The sequence below is a fragment of the Suillus subalutaceus genome (assembly GCF_016647625.1).
Source record: "Suillus subalutaceus strain FC151 chromosome Unknown DFJ58scaffold_56, whole genome shotgun sequence".
Classification (NCBI taxonomy): domain Eukaryota; kingdom Fungi; phylum Basidiomycota; class Agaricomycetes; order Boletales; family Suillaceae; genus Suillus; species Suillus subalutaceus.
This window is the reverse complement of record NW_024540305.1, coordinates 93100-108631: the sequence shown is the minus strand read 5'-3', so window position 1 is coordinate 108631 and position 15532 is coordinate 93100. Positions and strand designations below refer to the sequence as shown.

The following is a 15532-nucleotide window of genomic DNA, read 5'->3' as shown; positions in this document are numbered from 1 at the left end:
TGGTTTACTTTGCTCGAAGTCTGCTGAATTATTATTCGTGCAAATACTGGTTTGAAAGTCTTCACCTTATTAGGCAATGCACATGAGCAGATACGCTGACTAACCGAGCACGGTGGTCCAGCTTTCCATACTCTCCACACCGCCGACTGGCCCTGGGTAGGAGTCTGCGATTTGTCTCATCCGACCAGGTTTCGCAAACTATCCTCACGTCTGACCACTGTCGGCCATGCTCCATCACTTGCAGGTTTTCACTGGGATTGATGAGAATTTGGACAAATCAACTTGGGAGATCCATGACTGGATCGTCGCGCTCCAAGGCTTGCAATCGCCAACCCTTACCTGGTTTCATTGGTCATATGTCCAGAACAGTGACAGTACGTGCGTTCAATCTATTTCCTGTGATTGAATAAAATAACATAGGATCATGCAAACTTCCTCTATTCCAGCAATTTGTATGCCTCAAGTCGAAATTCCATAGGACTACAAAGTATCACTCGAGCGCCCATGTTGTAGTCACCATTAATGGGTTTCAAAGTACACGGTGTGCATGTGTTTGAACTTCACAAAAACAAGAATGTATATTGATATTCAAGCTCCGTGTAAGACAGTCATGTTACTAATCAATCCTATCATGGAAAGTATCCAGTATCGTGGAAGAGATAATCAATAAGCTACTATTCTCCACCATCCCTCCTGATGCACATTTCAGAGCGTAAAAAGGTACTAGAGGCCCTCCGAGAAACAAACAAGACTCTTCAACTTGCTCGGTACCTCGAGCTAGTAAACATGTTAATGGATGACGACTCATCTGACTCTGAGTCATCCGACGAGTCTAGCTCAGATGAGTTGGACTCTCTTTTGATACCTGGATGTCGCTTGACTCTGTCTGGAATGACATGCCGGTATCCTCCAATTCAAATTCTACAGAAGCCTCTGGACCCATGTTCAGTAGCCGAGTCTTTCTCAAATTTAGTAATACCATCCAAGCACTTCAAGATGAAGTCACAAAAGCATGTATGCTCATTTCACATCCTACAGCCACCCACGCACCGCAGCTCCATCTACTCGAAGAGTGGACATTGGAAAATCCTCGGAGGTTCCATCGCAAGCTCCAAGTCGATCCTGATGTGTTCGTAGAACTCGTCAATAAAATCATCCATCATCCGATTTTTTACAACAATTCTAACAATCCTCAACTACCTGTTCCCATTCAGCTGGCAATATTTTTGAATGCCGCTGGCCACTACGGAAATGCAGCGACCACGGAAGACATGGCTGATTGGGCAGGGGTTTTGGTTGGAACAGTATACAACTGCTATCAGCGTGTTATGGTTGCAATTTTGCAGCACCATGACGATGTCATCCACTTTGACCCACTGGAGGCTAAAGACCAGATTGAGATAGATCAAGCGAAAGACTGGGTTGAGGAACGTACATGTCGGGAGTGGCGTGGTGGATTTTTGTGTGTTGACGGCACACCTTTCAATGTGTACCAGAAACCGGGATGGCACGGAGAAGGTTTTTTCGACCGAAAATCAAATTACTCCCTGTCCGCGCAGGTAAGTCATCTAGAATAAATTAAAAATTCATCCTGACCATTAATTTAGATTGTGATCATGCCCCACAACCTCTGTATTGTCGACTACGTGATTGGGGTCCCAGGAAGTCTGCACGACGCTAATGCATTCTCGAAGACACGAATTGCACGACACCCTGAGAACTTTCTGGGAGCAAATGAGTGGATCTGGGCAGATTCAGCATATGCATCGTGAATGTGGTGTGTTGTTCCTTTCAAGCGTCCAGTGGCCGGTGGTCTGAGGCACGATCAAAAAAAATTCAATACACACCTATCGAAGGTAAGCCATTGAGTATTTTGAGACGGGTATATGCACTCATACCACAATTGAAGGTCTGAGTTCGATCCGAACACTGCTATGGGTCTCTTAAAGGATGGTTCCAGTCCCTGTGCGACCTAAGAATCCAGATACAGTTGCAGAAAGACCTCAGCTATGCAAATATGTGGACTCACTGTTGCCTCATTCTTCACAATTTCATTATCAAGATTGAGGAGAATATGGGAAAGAAAAGCTCTAATCATCACTTTCAGAAATAATCACAGGTGCGAGGGGCCAGAGATGTAGATGATGAGGACGAGGATGGCAATGGTGATGAAGGATTTATCGGAACAGATGGACAAATTTTCCGGAACACATTGATGGGTCGTTTGCTTCGTAGCCGCAGAGTTTAGGTGCAGTATACATTAAGAACAAGTCTGAAAGATGACATGTAGTAGTAGTACAGCAACACGATGAGTATCGAGAGCATGATTAGTAAAACAACAAGCACTGAAGACAAATATAAGCACGAACTCAAATGTAAACAGACAGCGACAGACACACAAAAGCAAGCATAATATGAATTAGCCCCATCACCTAAACCCAAGCCACGCTCCATTGCAAGACAACAATATTTAGCTTCTTCAAGTTGGATTTCCAACTCAAGTTGCCTTGTCTTGTCTTCGGACATGGCACGTTCATGATCGTGATTAGCCATGACCTGACATGAGTCATGTTCACGCTCAGCATGAGCCTCGTGAGCCTTCAACTCCTTGGAAAACCTAACATATTCGAACTTCATCCGCTTGCTCGAGGCTTTGACATCCGATTTATTCTGCACATGGAGTAGGAGGGAGTCAGAGGCATCAGCCAACTTCTTTGTAACATCTGCCCCAATATTGTGCGGCCGCTTATGAGACTCTGATGTTGAATGAGAACCAGATGGTGATGGGCCCACACTGCGGTGAGTAGAGGTGGCTGGGCTTCAACCACGCAGAGCACTACCACTCGCTTTACGAGAGTGCACTGTCAAGGATTTCATAACACTCTCGATGCTCTCACTACCAGATGACTCTGGCTGAAGGTCCATGTGACCAAAGCCATTATTGTCATCGACATCTTGTGGTGGAGACTCCCGTGAGATAAATGTGCATGAACGAGCCAGTGCAGAATCTCTCAGTGGAGAGTCAAGTGAGATATCCGGAGGCTGATTGATGTTGCTTGGGGGAGCTGCAGGACCTGGAGTTGAACCTGTGTGGTAGTCAAGGGGAGGATTTAAAGGGAGCAGTGGTGATGTCATCGAACTTGGAGAATCAGTGCCTGAAATTTGTGGCGATGAAGAGGGGAAGGAAGAAGGGTCACGATGCTGCAAAAATGAGGGTTTGTTGGAAGAGCTGAGGTCGTTGTAGAGGTCATCATCACTGTCGATAAGTGAACGAGAAGCTCCAGCAGCCACTGGAGAATATTCCGACTGGCCAAGTGGCTGATTAAAAATTTCTCCTGGCTGAAGCTCCTCGTCATCAAGATCCATCTCATCAGCAGCCTGCAGCCCAGACTTGGGGGTCTCTGTAAAAAAATCGAGTGCCTCATTGGCAAGGTCTTGACCAGGATCTGCAGTTGAGAATGCTGTATTATATGCTGGGTTTGTCCTCCACCATCCATGGAGGTCAGACCACCATGGGAATTGCTGAAGAAGTTGAGCTGGTGCTCAATCTCAGAATATAACAAACAAAAAGAAAAGCATGTTCGTACCAACAAGAGTTTTAGTGCAAGGATCTGCATTCAGCTCCTCAATAGACTTGAGTCGAGCCCCCGTTTGACCAAGCTCCTTGTTGAAGGTGTTGTATTTTTTTCGAAGCCTAACATATCTAGTCAATCACGCCATCAGTAGAGATCAACAAAATCATAGCAAACATACAAGGTAAACCGACTTTGAACAGGTTTGATAAAGCTGAGAGGGTGCTCTTGATATAATGCATGAATTTGTGGGTCTTCATCATCGGCAAAAATTGCAGTAGCCAGCTGCTGGATGTAGTTCTTTTTCTGGGTGGACATCTGCTGTCGTGGTTGTCCCTCATCCTTTGCATCTTTTGCTGAATCGGAGAAAAGCTTGATCCGACCTTCATTATTGGCCTTGCACCACTCAATCAGGCGAGCAGTGCGTGAGGAGTGCCGTTTCTCCCACTGGATTGTTGGGATCTTGGTAGGTGGTTGTGCTTTGGAGGGTTAGGAGGAAGTAGGAGCCAATCCACGACTGCCCCCACCTCGAGCTCTACTGGAGCTACTAGCTCCACATCCACGGATGGTGCCTTGTGTGGCCATAGAGGTCAGAGATGCCTGCGATGGACAGCGACGACGACATTAGTGATCACGGCCAGCATGCAGTGCTGTCGGAGTTTAAATTATTTGCATTCATCGATTATTCGCGACATTGTTTGCGGCATATGCGCCAAACTTTGAAACCCATTATTGTGATGTGTCAGTCACCGGAGAACTAGTGAAATTCCACGGTCATAAGGCACATCTCAACCACCCTTGGCAGCACTTTTTAGTGCATCTCACGGTCTTTCAGACTGGGTTTCCTGGTATACAATAACCTATCTTGAAGATGTCCCTACTTAGAGCTCCTCCCACCCATTTCCTCTAGGTTCTACCGAAGTTCCCTCTCGAGGTACGTGACCCTCTTATTTGTAAACTACACCTCTAAGGAGGTCTGAGAGGTGTGTCTACGAGGCTTGGGAGGATCGCTGGGGAGGTTTGAGAGGCTTGTCGGAGAGGTCTGAGAGGGTTGTGAGTGAGGTTCTAGAGGGTTGTTGGAGAGGTTTGAGAGGGTCATCAGGGAGGTTTGAGAGGTTCATTGGAGAGGTCTGAGAGGGTTGTTGGAGAGGTTTGAGAGGATTATTGGGGAGGTCTGGGAGGAACATTTGTGATGTCTTGGAGGACCATCACATATAGGCTTTGTCAAGAATGTTTTCTGTTTTCTGTTTTCTGTTTTCTGTTTTTTTTTTTTGTTTTTTTTTTTTTTTTCAATGGATGCTCTGCTCAACACCAACTCGACACTGCTTGTAGGAGTTTTGTGAAAATATAATATCACACATTGGTTTGAGCAAAATACTCAATATATTGACGATAGCAGCAGGTCAAAAGTGCGCCAACAAGATGTTCAACTACATACAGAAGTACTAGGATGTATTAGAAGGGTCAGGTACCAAAAATGAAACACATAGAGGGCAGTGCAGACTAGAGTGGCATAAACGCAGAACAGCAGAACAGGGATGGGTAAGGTGGAAATGACCGGACTACAACTTGGAGGACATAAATGAAATGGAGGACTGGAAAGCATCATAATGAGTCGGGAGGCTGAAGGAGATACATATGATCAAGCAGGAGGCGCCTTGCTTGGTCCTGCCTGAGAGCTCGAGTTGGGACTTGGTCCATAGTATGGGCTGCGTGAATTGCGACCGGCCCACCTAGAATCTGCGGTGTATCCATGTCGTGTCCCATAGCCATGGGGATCAGGATAGTAAGCTCTGCTGTGCTGGGGAGGAAATCCATGGCCGCAATCGTCAAAATTATCACGGGGAAGGTATCCATATTCACGGCACATGTATCCATAGTCTGCTGTTGGGCTATATCTGTCATGGTCAGAGTTTGCCTGCAAGCGACCACGCTCTCGTTCCACACTATAATCCCTGCTGGATTCTGCTACTGGGGACAAATCTCGTGCAGGATTGTGAGTATCATAGTGCTCAGGAGGGTTTTCGTGACTATTGCCGCTGCGATGATATAAACCGTGTGGATGGAGGTGTTGGTAATCCTGCAGCTGCCAAGAGATTACTTTAAATACGCAAAAATAAAAATGTATCACTTACTGGATAGGACACATCCTGAGTACCACGACCAGGGATATGAGGGTCAGGAGGGAAAGGACCACGATGGTTAGGAGGGAAAGGCCCGCGAGAGCCATAGAAAGGATAATTCCTTTGATGATGATGGAAATGGTCCTGAAGATCTTGATGGATGGGTTCATGAGAAACTTGACTGGTCGGGTTCGCGAGATACTTGACGGACAGGTTCACGAGGATCACGCACTTTGGGATTAAAGGAGTCTTGAGAGTGAGCAGACTCCTCACGTTGGCGGTGAGTATTTGCAGGCAGGTCTTGAGAATCTGGTAGGTCCTGACGAGTAGCACTGTTGTCACCCAATGTACCCCGGGTGGCCGATTCAGTCACCTCCTCCGCCTCCTCTCTGAGGCAAAGGAGGAAGCTCCATGGCAGAAGGACCATCTGGTTGTTGCAATGCCACTGCAACTTGGTCAACATCACCAACAACATCGCCTTCACGTGGAGGCAGTGTGTGCACACTGTTGGTCTCTGTGTTGGATGACTGCAATTGCACAGGCCCCTCTGTAGTTTCTGCGGGTGTGTCCACGTGGCTCGAAACTGCGGAGTCTTCTATATTGACAGGGGTGGGTTTTGGGGACGGGGGCTTGATGCTTTCACCATCAGAGGTCTCATCAGAATATATCACACGAATGGCCCGGCTAAGACGACCCTTCGGATGGGAACCTTTCACAGCCGGTCGTGCTTTAGTGCAACCTATCAAACCAAGATCAGCCCACTGCACAAACAATCAAAGTAGGCATACCTTTTGTGTCTTCAGCTTTGTTGGACGGCCCATCACGAAGGCACATAGCATTGTCTGCAAATCGTCAGACAAACAAGCAGGGTAAGCCAAGGAAACACTTACTTGTATTAGTCCCAGTAGGAGTATCACGCTCGTCACCTGACGACTCCACCATCAATGGAGATGATGGACTCCCTTTGGTCCCATTGGTGGGAGAAGCAATAGGGCCCTGTGATGATGGTCCCATTTTTTCTTTCAATGGTTTGATATCGATCTTCACTGCTTTTGGAATGTCTATAGGTGATGCGCACTTCTTTGACGCATGCAGCTCACCACTGGGCTTCCGCTTCTTCCTCTTGCCATGGGATGCGTCTTCATACTCTGACTCAGAGGCCGGTTCCAGTTGGCCGTGTTCATCTTGAGAATCGGAGGAAGTAGATCGTACTTCAATAACTTCGCAAGCTGGAGGCCTGGGAACAACCTTGAAGGGCCGAGATGGGGGAGGTAGTAGTACTTCTGGGTGCATATATGATTTCCCTGCCGTAGTAGATTTTTTCACTTTTGTAGTTGCAGAACTGGCCTTGAGGCGAGGCAGACCATTGTGATCCATATGACCATCTATGAATAGACGTCGAGCGCCTGCATGAGGATAGTCTGATGGGGGAGCTTCGCCGATAATGACCAGTATCTCAGAGGCTATTACTGCCGCTATTGAAATGAGATCGTCAACCAAACATTGTGAATATATGGCCAGATCACACATACCTTGTTTTGTGATGCTAACTTTCTCTACGTACATAGTCTTCGCCTTCAAAGCCTCTACCAGGATAGTGACTTCCTTTTGCGTAAGGCTAGCGACACCCTTGCTCTTCGATTGTGAGGTAACACCACGTGTGTCACCTGGCAGGACACAATTGTGTGCAGGGTAGCCTTTGATGCAAACATTGTCGTCCGCAAGTGTGCTTGGCATTAGCTTCCAGGGGAACATCCTGACGGTGCCGAGTTTGCCTCCACACATAGCTAGTGTAGGAATGTCAGCGAGTCTGAATCACAAGAGAAAATCAATGCAAGAACATACCAACTTGTTTCGTAATCTCCCTCTTGATCCATTTGATATTATCCTCTCTGCCCTTTTCCTCTCGACCTTCCTGCTGGTCAGAAGCGTGATCCTCCATATCCTTCAGATTAGAGCTGACATCCTTGGAATCTACGTCCTTGGAGAATGCCACATCATCATCTTCATTGTCCATAAATGTGCCCTCCACAGTAGACAACAATATTGTGTTACTATAACGTTCAATAAGACATTGTGAACTTGAAGATAATGACAGACTTACTAAACTTGTGCTTTGAGGTGACCAATGATAGTGTCATTGTCTGCGCAGCATCGAGTCAGAAAGAACTATCGGAGGACGTCAATATTTGCGTGATATCAACTATGACTTTGACTTACATCTGTTGCACCAGGTGTCATGTGTACATGACCGAGTGAAGCGTCCTGATTGACGACTTTCCCACACATGACGATGGCTGATTTGAAGCTGAACTTGGTAGACGCAATGTCCAACTGCAAGTAATAAGCATGTACTAGTAAGCATTGAGGCACCATCAAACTTTGGACAAGGAATCACTTACTATATTTGTCACCCTTCTGTGAAGCCTCTGGAATGCCTGCGCACGTTGACTGACTGTGTGAGGTAACCCACCCAGTGATGTTAACTCATCATGGGTATCGAGGATATCTTAGTATGTATCAGGGAATTGTTCTTTGAATTTTGCGTAGCATTCTTTCTGCACCGTCACACCTATGATTCAGAGTCACCAAAGTACTGCAATGAGACGACATTTAGAACTTACTTGGAGTGTGTTCGTCAGCTGGAATATTTTGACCAAGTCGAGTGAGCTCCTGCTTAGAATTGTCCTTGAAATAATTGGAATAAAGATTCCAATAGTTGATGCTGCTTGTGTTGCACCCACGGCTCTTCATAAACAGGTTGAGCACTTGATGGACTGGCATCATAGTCGACCTAGATAACTCAAGCAGGGTCTGATCAACTGTTGTGAACCCTGCATCAAGTGCAGTATTAGTCTCCGCAGATCTGCGTCCCACAACAGGTAGCTCCTCTGCTTCTTCTGGAAACCGTTCGTTGACGATGGCGGCAGGAGAGTAGTGACTCAAGTCGAGTTGCTGACTTGGCCCTGGAGTTAGGGTGCGTGTGTCAGCGTCCTTCAGCAGTGTAGGTGGAATAATGTTTGTGGAGGGCGGAGGTGCAAGGGTGCATGTATCAGCATTTGGGGATGGCTGAGGTTCAAGAGGAGGGAAGTGAGGTGGATGTTGAAGATCAAACAAGGGGGCTTCACCAGAGAAGCCCTGTATGAAGCCTGAAGGACCTGGACCCTGGTCTTCGAGTAATGCTTTGAGCGAGTCAGGACCCATTAAGTCAAACATATTGGATGCTTGTTGACCCGACCAAGCAGGCTGCTCGCCAATAGAACCATAGAACATGTCTTGAAGAGGTGCAGGAGCTGAGGGCCGGGAAGCAGCAGGATCAGATGTAAACGGTGAGGGTTGATGACTGCCGCCGGTGCCAGGTACAACACTCATGGTGGCGCTGTCATTGTAAGGTGGGTCCAAAGACGTGGCGCTAGATTGTGCAGAGGTTTGACTTTCTGCAGAAGGTTATTGGCCTCCCTTGCGTCGAGCGGAGGCACCCTTGATAACCCCAGTGTCCTGTACAGTGGCCTTCAGATTGCTTCTCAACCTTGAGGGAGTCAGCTCGACTGCTGGCTCTTGGTACTGACCTCCACCAAACTGTGGGTATATGTAGTTGTTGCCAGCAAGGGAAAATGCAGGAGGTGGATGGACATATCCAGGACATGGAGAGGACTGCCTTTCGAACATGCCCATGTCCTCGTCGTACTGTGTCTGAGTCATCCTTGAATATTGTAAGCAAGCGAAACTTCGGAGCATACAACGACGCACCAATGCAAGTAAAATTGTTGTAGATGCAGTATAGACTAAATTTAAAACAACCTAACTGTTGCACGAGATGTTCCATGAGTGAAGGGAAAAAAAATGAGATGTTATGCACTAACAATTGTATGTGACAGCAAAAGGTATTTGGTTGGTGTGTTGATCGAGGCAAAGCTAGCAAAGTAAATCAGAGAGGCCTATGAGTGATATCAAGAGCAACTCAGGAGGAAAATACTCACCACAGCCTCTATCTTATATGTAAATTTTTGGGTGAGACCAGGGTCCAACCACGTTTCATTCTACATAATGAGTTAGAACGAGTTAGACTGCAATTAATAACGGGAGCCGACTGACCAGTCATGTTTTCAGTAGGGAAAAGTACAGCGAGGACTTCAGTAGGTGCAGGAGGAGCATCAGCCGAAGGTTTTATTCTACATAATGTTAGAATCAGTTGGACTACAATTAATAACCATGACGGAAGCTGACTAACCGAAAGTTTTTGCTATAGGGAGAATTATAGAGATCTTCAAGGGTCGTGAGGACTCCAGTAGGCGAAGGAGGAGCATCGAGAGCCTACCATCAAGTTCATTCACCAATAGAATTGAGAATAAAACTCGTATAACCATTGAAACTTGAGCTATGAGGCATGATTCAGCTTCAAATCATCAAAATTGGTCTTGAACAACTCACATCGTCTATTCCATCCTCACGACATTAAAACATCTCGGGCCAGTACGGAAATCTTGCGGCCATTGCAACAAGTGGGATAACTATTACTTGTACGCGATTAGCTTCACACAGTTCATAAGTAGTGTGAACAGAAATCTTACCTTGTCCAATGGCTCTCCACTCCTTGTGTTCATTGCAATTATATCACACCACATCCGGTGCTTGTTAAGGTTCCATGCGCAGCATGGGAGAAGTTTCTCAAAGTGAGATGGAAGGACAGTGGGAGTTTGATGAAGAATCTGAGTAATGTTCACATGGCGAGTTGAAAGATAGATGTAACACTGCATATTCTATGATAGCCTGACTGACACATTTAACTTATAATCCATCCTCTGCAAGCTTGATGATGGCAGAGAGAGAACTCGGGTGTCGCAAGGAGAAGTTATTCAAGGTGAGACGGAAGGAGAGTGGGTGTTTGATCGAATCTGAGTGATATTCACAGGGCAACTTGAAACGGTTGAAAGATAAAAACGGTAGCACTCTTCATATTCTATGATAGCCTGTCTGACGTGCCATATCAGTATGCTGTATGAACAACTCAACTGGAGCTCATATATTCTATGATAGCCTGTCTGATGCACCAGGCTCAATATCAATATGTTGTATGGCCAACTTGAATATTCTATGACCTGTCTGACGCACCATGATTTGATTTTGGCGGTGGGAATCTGTTCACCATCAACTGATAGCTCATAGTTTAAATCCATGCATTTAGGGTACTGTACGTACTAGATTACCGGTATAGAAAGTATGCGAGCATGTAAGTAATATCGCAGGTCACACATTTCATGCTCTCGTAGTCGCGTAATCTGTCCTCCGCATAGGACAGCTATAATTGCTGCCAAGATCCATACCCCACAATCATAACCGTTAGTCTGTAGAGGTCCGACCTGTGCAAATCATCAGAAATTGAGGGCTTAGTTGTGAGATACCCTTGAACTCACAGTCAACAGGCGAGCTACCCAACCATCCAGATCAACATGAACCTCCTTGTCTCGTTGATGCGCCACCATCAGAAAATGACAGATGAGTTTCATGATATCCTGCAAAATTGTCAATATGCTCATCATCGCGTTAAACATGGAAGGAACATACTTTCACATCATGTTTCCATGGCTTCCGTTCAGCAAGACTGTCGAATAGATGAAGCTCTTTTCTGGACAAGTAGATAACGCAAACCACCCAATGGCCAATGTTAGATGGCCTATGAATCAGGAGGATCCAGACATCTTTCTCCCAGTAATGTATCCAGGACGTATTATGCCACAGCATGTCATCAGTTGCGTTATAGCGAATACGAGGAAGATCATGTGTCGAGAAGACTGCTACTGACAGATTGGGCATGTCCATTTGCAGAAGGACAGCGCAGCCGTTGGTACGCACATCATTAAGGAGCGCTGTTGGAGAAGCAAGCAAATATATGTCTCTCGGTTCAAAAACTTGACAGGGAAAGTGTTTATTCGACAATGTCGTTCTTGTAGCTACACGTCCCGGCATGATAACATGTAAATCTCGAGATGGGGGGTGGAAATCATCAACCAGGAGACCCTACTAATACATTAGAAATTTGGCTTATCAATGATATTGACGTACCTCGGGGCAATCCCACACTATATCAGCACAAACATTAGACACTACTAAGTCTTGATCCTCACTGAACTCCACTCCAGTACTATCACCCTCCAGAATGTCGGCAAGCGCAACTTGCTCGGGCTCGACCTCTGGAAGGTCATCTGCCTCGGGGAAGAGTACTGGCTCATCCTCAGAGGCGGGCTCCTGCACCGTCACATTCACCAAATTAAGAAGATTAGTACTTTGAGGACCCCCAGAATATGTTACAGCATGGTCTAGTGCCTTCTGTGTACAACTTGCAAACTGAACCGAAGACACGAGTGAATTTGACCATTGCATCTGAAATCTGAGAAAATGGGAGTGCCTCTGTTGCAATGGAATGAGGAAGTGCTCATATATAATGAGAAAGGGTTGTATGAAACCTTAAATCAATACTAACAGCGAGAATCAAACTTACTTTCAGGTAATCGGATTGAAAGCTCCAATGCTGTCAGCTCATCTCCGAAGAACCGGCACAAGTTGTCAGCCTCCTCGCCTAAGCGTATTTGCTCTTCCCTGCACCGGTCACGTTTAAGAAGGGCACAAATTCCATCCCTGATGTTTGAGTCCTCTAACCAGCAAGGCACCTCTCCCATTGACGGTGTGACCCAGACATCCTGCATTGATGTTTGGTCACTGCATAGTTCAGCTAATTTGGTTGGAAGCGGAGTAGGAAGCGGAATATTCCAAGTAGGATTATAGAGAGACTCTAACCATTCACAGTAAGAATTAAATTTTCTGATTGCTGTCATAAGAGCAGGTTGGCGCTTTGCTATAGCCTTGCGGGTGTGTTGATGAAGCTTTGTCCCTGAAAAACAAAGTTAGAATGTAGGAATAGTCGGGCATGAGGACTTACCTAATGTTTGGTGTGATCCACCTACTGCATGATCGAGCTTATCCCATTCGAAAAAACTAGCAATTGCACGCTTTCGAATATTCATCTTGAGATCACGTGCCATGAGAAGGACACGAACAAAGTCAAGATTAACTCCGTCAAGCTCAGAAAATCTATCATGAATGTTAAGTGAAGAATACAATGCTTCGACTTTCATCATCAGATGATCATGGCCCCTCTGTAGGCTGTCGAGGACATCAAGAGTGTCATCTGATGCCGCCTCCTTCTCCAGCATAGTCTTGATGGCCTGCAAGGCTCGATCCGAGGCATCCAGATCAGCCTGTAGAGCAAGAACCATATCTAGTTCTTTCTTGAGGCGAGCAGGAGCATCTGAAGTCATGTTTTAAATAATGACTGAAAGTACAAAGATGACAGGGCTACTCACGGGCACAAATTGATAGTTGGGATTGCCGCTGGTCAGTGTTACAGTCAAGTACGCCCCTATTCATTTTCTTTCTCTTACATCATTGTATTACATCACGATCACATCTTGCCATCGCTAGATGATCTATTCTTGTTATCTCTGACTCGTCTTATCTCTGACTCATCTCTGACTCGTCTTATCTCTGACTCATCGTACCGGCCCTAAAGTCGTCACCGTTCACTATATAAACTCGTTCTGTACTATGTAGTTCTTTACTTTAATCTTACTAGGTTTTACCTGGAACTTCCTTCGCTTAAGACCTCCAATCTTAAGTCATATTGAACTTGATTCAAGTCGAGGACACTCTCCTTGTCTTGTCTTAGAACATTGAACTTCAGTATACGCTGAAGCCTTGAACCAACCTTGGCCGATTACTCTTATCGAGTAGCCATACGTCAGAACCATCCTAGTTCATAACAAAAGATTAAAGTCTTCCATGAACACATCGCTATCACGCGCTGTAACCCAGACAGAACAAACCCTGGTCATCACGACAGATAGAACCCCAGGTCCCCAGAAGCTGAAACAAGCTGACATCATTAACACCAATTTTTGGCGCTTTGAACTTAGGTGCTGTACCACCCCTACCACCTTTGAATCCTCCAATGTCTTCCTCGAAACCCATTGAAATCAAGATCGGATCTCCCCCAGTCTTTGACGGGGATAGAGATAAATCCGAAGGATTTTTGATGTCGTGCATGTCTTATCTCGACATCAACGAAAAGATCTATACCAACGACAAACAGAAAATTATTTTCGTAGCTTCCTTCATGAACGAAGGGAACGCGCGCTACTGGAAAGAAGACTTCCTTAGGCAAGCGCAAGATCCAAATAACAAGACTACCGCAGGCCTTGTCAAAGGATACGGTACTTGGATTGAATTCCTCACTGACTTCAAAAGCGCGTTTAGGCCGCTTGACCCCTCGGGAACCGCGTTAGCCAAGCTTTGCAACCTGAAACAAGGAACCGAACTCCAAGACTATATCTCGGAATTCTTGATGCTCACACGAAGGGCAGGAATCCAAGGTGATGTCGCTAAGAAGCAATTTTTCTTAGACGGATTACATCCGGGACTGCTTGCCCGCCTCTATGGCACGGGAGATGTCTCCAACGACTTCGAAGTAGTCCTTACCACCTGCATCAATCTCGACAACTCCCGCCTTCACTTGAATGCCATCAGAGCACGCAATCAACCCCAGAAGAAGAAGAACTTCGGATCTAACCGATACATACCATCTAAAGATCCCAACGCCATGGTGATCGATCAGCTTTCTGAAGAAGAACGTGCGGAGCATTTCCGAACCGGAAAGTGTTTTACCTGCCACAAGACCGGACATCTTTTTAAGACCTGTCCCGAAAAGAAGAAAGGGAAAACCCCGATACGCCGCAAAGAAGTAGAAAGCAGTGACGAAGAAGAAGAAGAAGCGGAAGTCCGTCGTCTCAACGAGGATTTTTGATATGGGAGACTGGATCAACGTCAGTATCTCTCAATGTACCCATAAGACTTGTACGAAAAGTTGGTGAACGAAAAGAACTTCGGGTTCCCCTTTCCCTAATTTCGAAAACTCGTCTGAAAACCGTTGAAACCACCGCAGTTGTTGATTCCGGAGCAGCCAGAACTTTTATCTCAGAAGACTTCGTCAAGAAACACAAAATCCGAACCCACGCTCTCAGTAAACCCTTTAGGGTTACTACCGCCGATGGAAGCTATTCCAAAAGTGGAGCCATACGCCGATACTGCGTCCTTACGGTCAAAATTGACGAACGAACTATGATTGGAAAGTTCAATGTCACGCGCCTTGGTAGAAGAGACCAAATTCTCCTTGGCATCCCCTGGCTACGGGCAATGAATCCGGCTATCGACTGGGCAGCCGAAACCCTCATCCTCTCTTGAACGGAAAGAGTAACCAAGTTGAAGAAGAAGTCGACAAAGAAAGGAAGAAGAACGATCTTCCACTTCTATTCTGACAAAAACCCATCGACCGAACCTGGAAGCAATCCAAACTCAGGAAAGCACCAGCTATCGAAACCCCCGTCGTTTATCCGAAAGCGACTATTGAAGAAATCATTGACGAAGAAGCACCATTCACCCTTCCCACCATTGACTCACTCCCCAATCTACTCCCCATCCCTGACGAAGACGATGAAACTTTTGATACCAAGGAAGACGTCTGGACACAAGAGAACTTTGCCGCACCAGTGCGAGAAGTCTCTATGTACGATCTAGAAGATGACAAATTCCTGGTAGAATATTCCCTCGATGCATCTGAACTCCGGGTAATTTCAAATACTACCATGGATACACCGTTAACCTCGGATGGAACCAGTCGTTCGGAACAGAAACCCACAGTCAAACCCCTGCCACGGCCTACAGAATATGCGAAAGTTAGTAACAAAGCCCAGCAGTTCGCTCTAGCTGCGGGCTTAGAACAGAAGA

The 15532-nt window shown here is 46.1% G+C and overlaps 1 protein-coding gene across 1 annotated transcript; it reads right to left on the bottom strand.

Moving 5' to 3' along the window:
* Nucleotides 1-5214: 5214 nt before the first annotated feature.
* Nucleotides 5215-9067, bottom strand: DFJ58DRAFT_728198 (uncharacterized protein; the record flags this gene model as incomplete). The annotated part of the gene is made up of 12 exons (XM_041385565.1): nt 5215-5652; nt 5708-5839; nt 5907-6004; nt 6069-6434; nt 6484-6537; nt 6586-7170; nt 7228-7482; nt 7541-7749; nt 7800-7864; nt 7916-8029; nt 8098-8204; nt 8320-9067. The coding sequence occupies 12 exons, from the start codon at nt 9065-9067 to the stop codon at nt 5215-5217; spliced, it is 3171 nt and encodes a 1056-aa protein (XP_041243665.1).
* Nucleotides 9068-15532: the final 6465 nt, after the last annotated feature.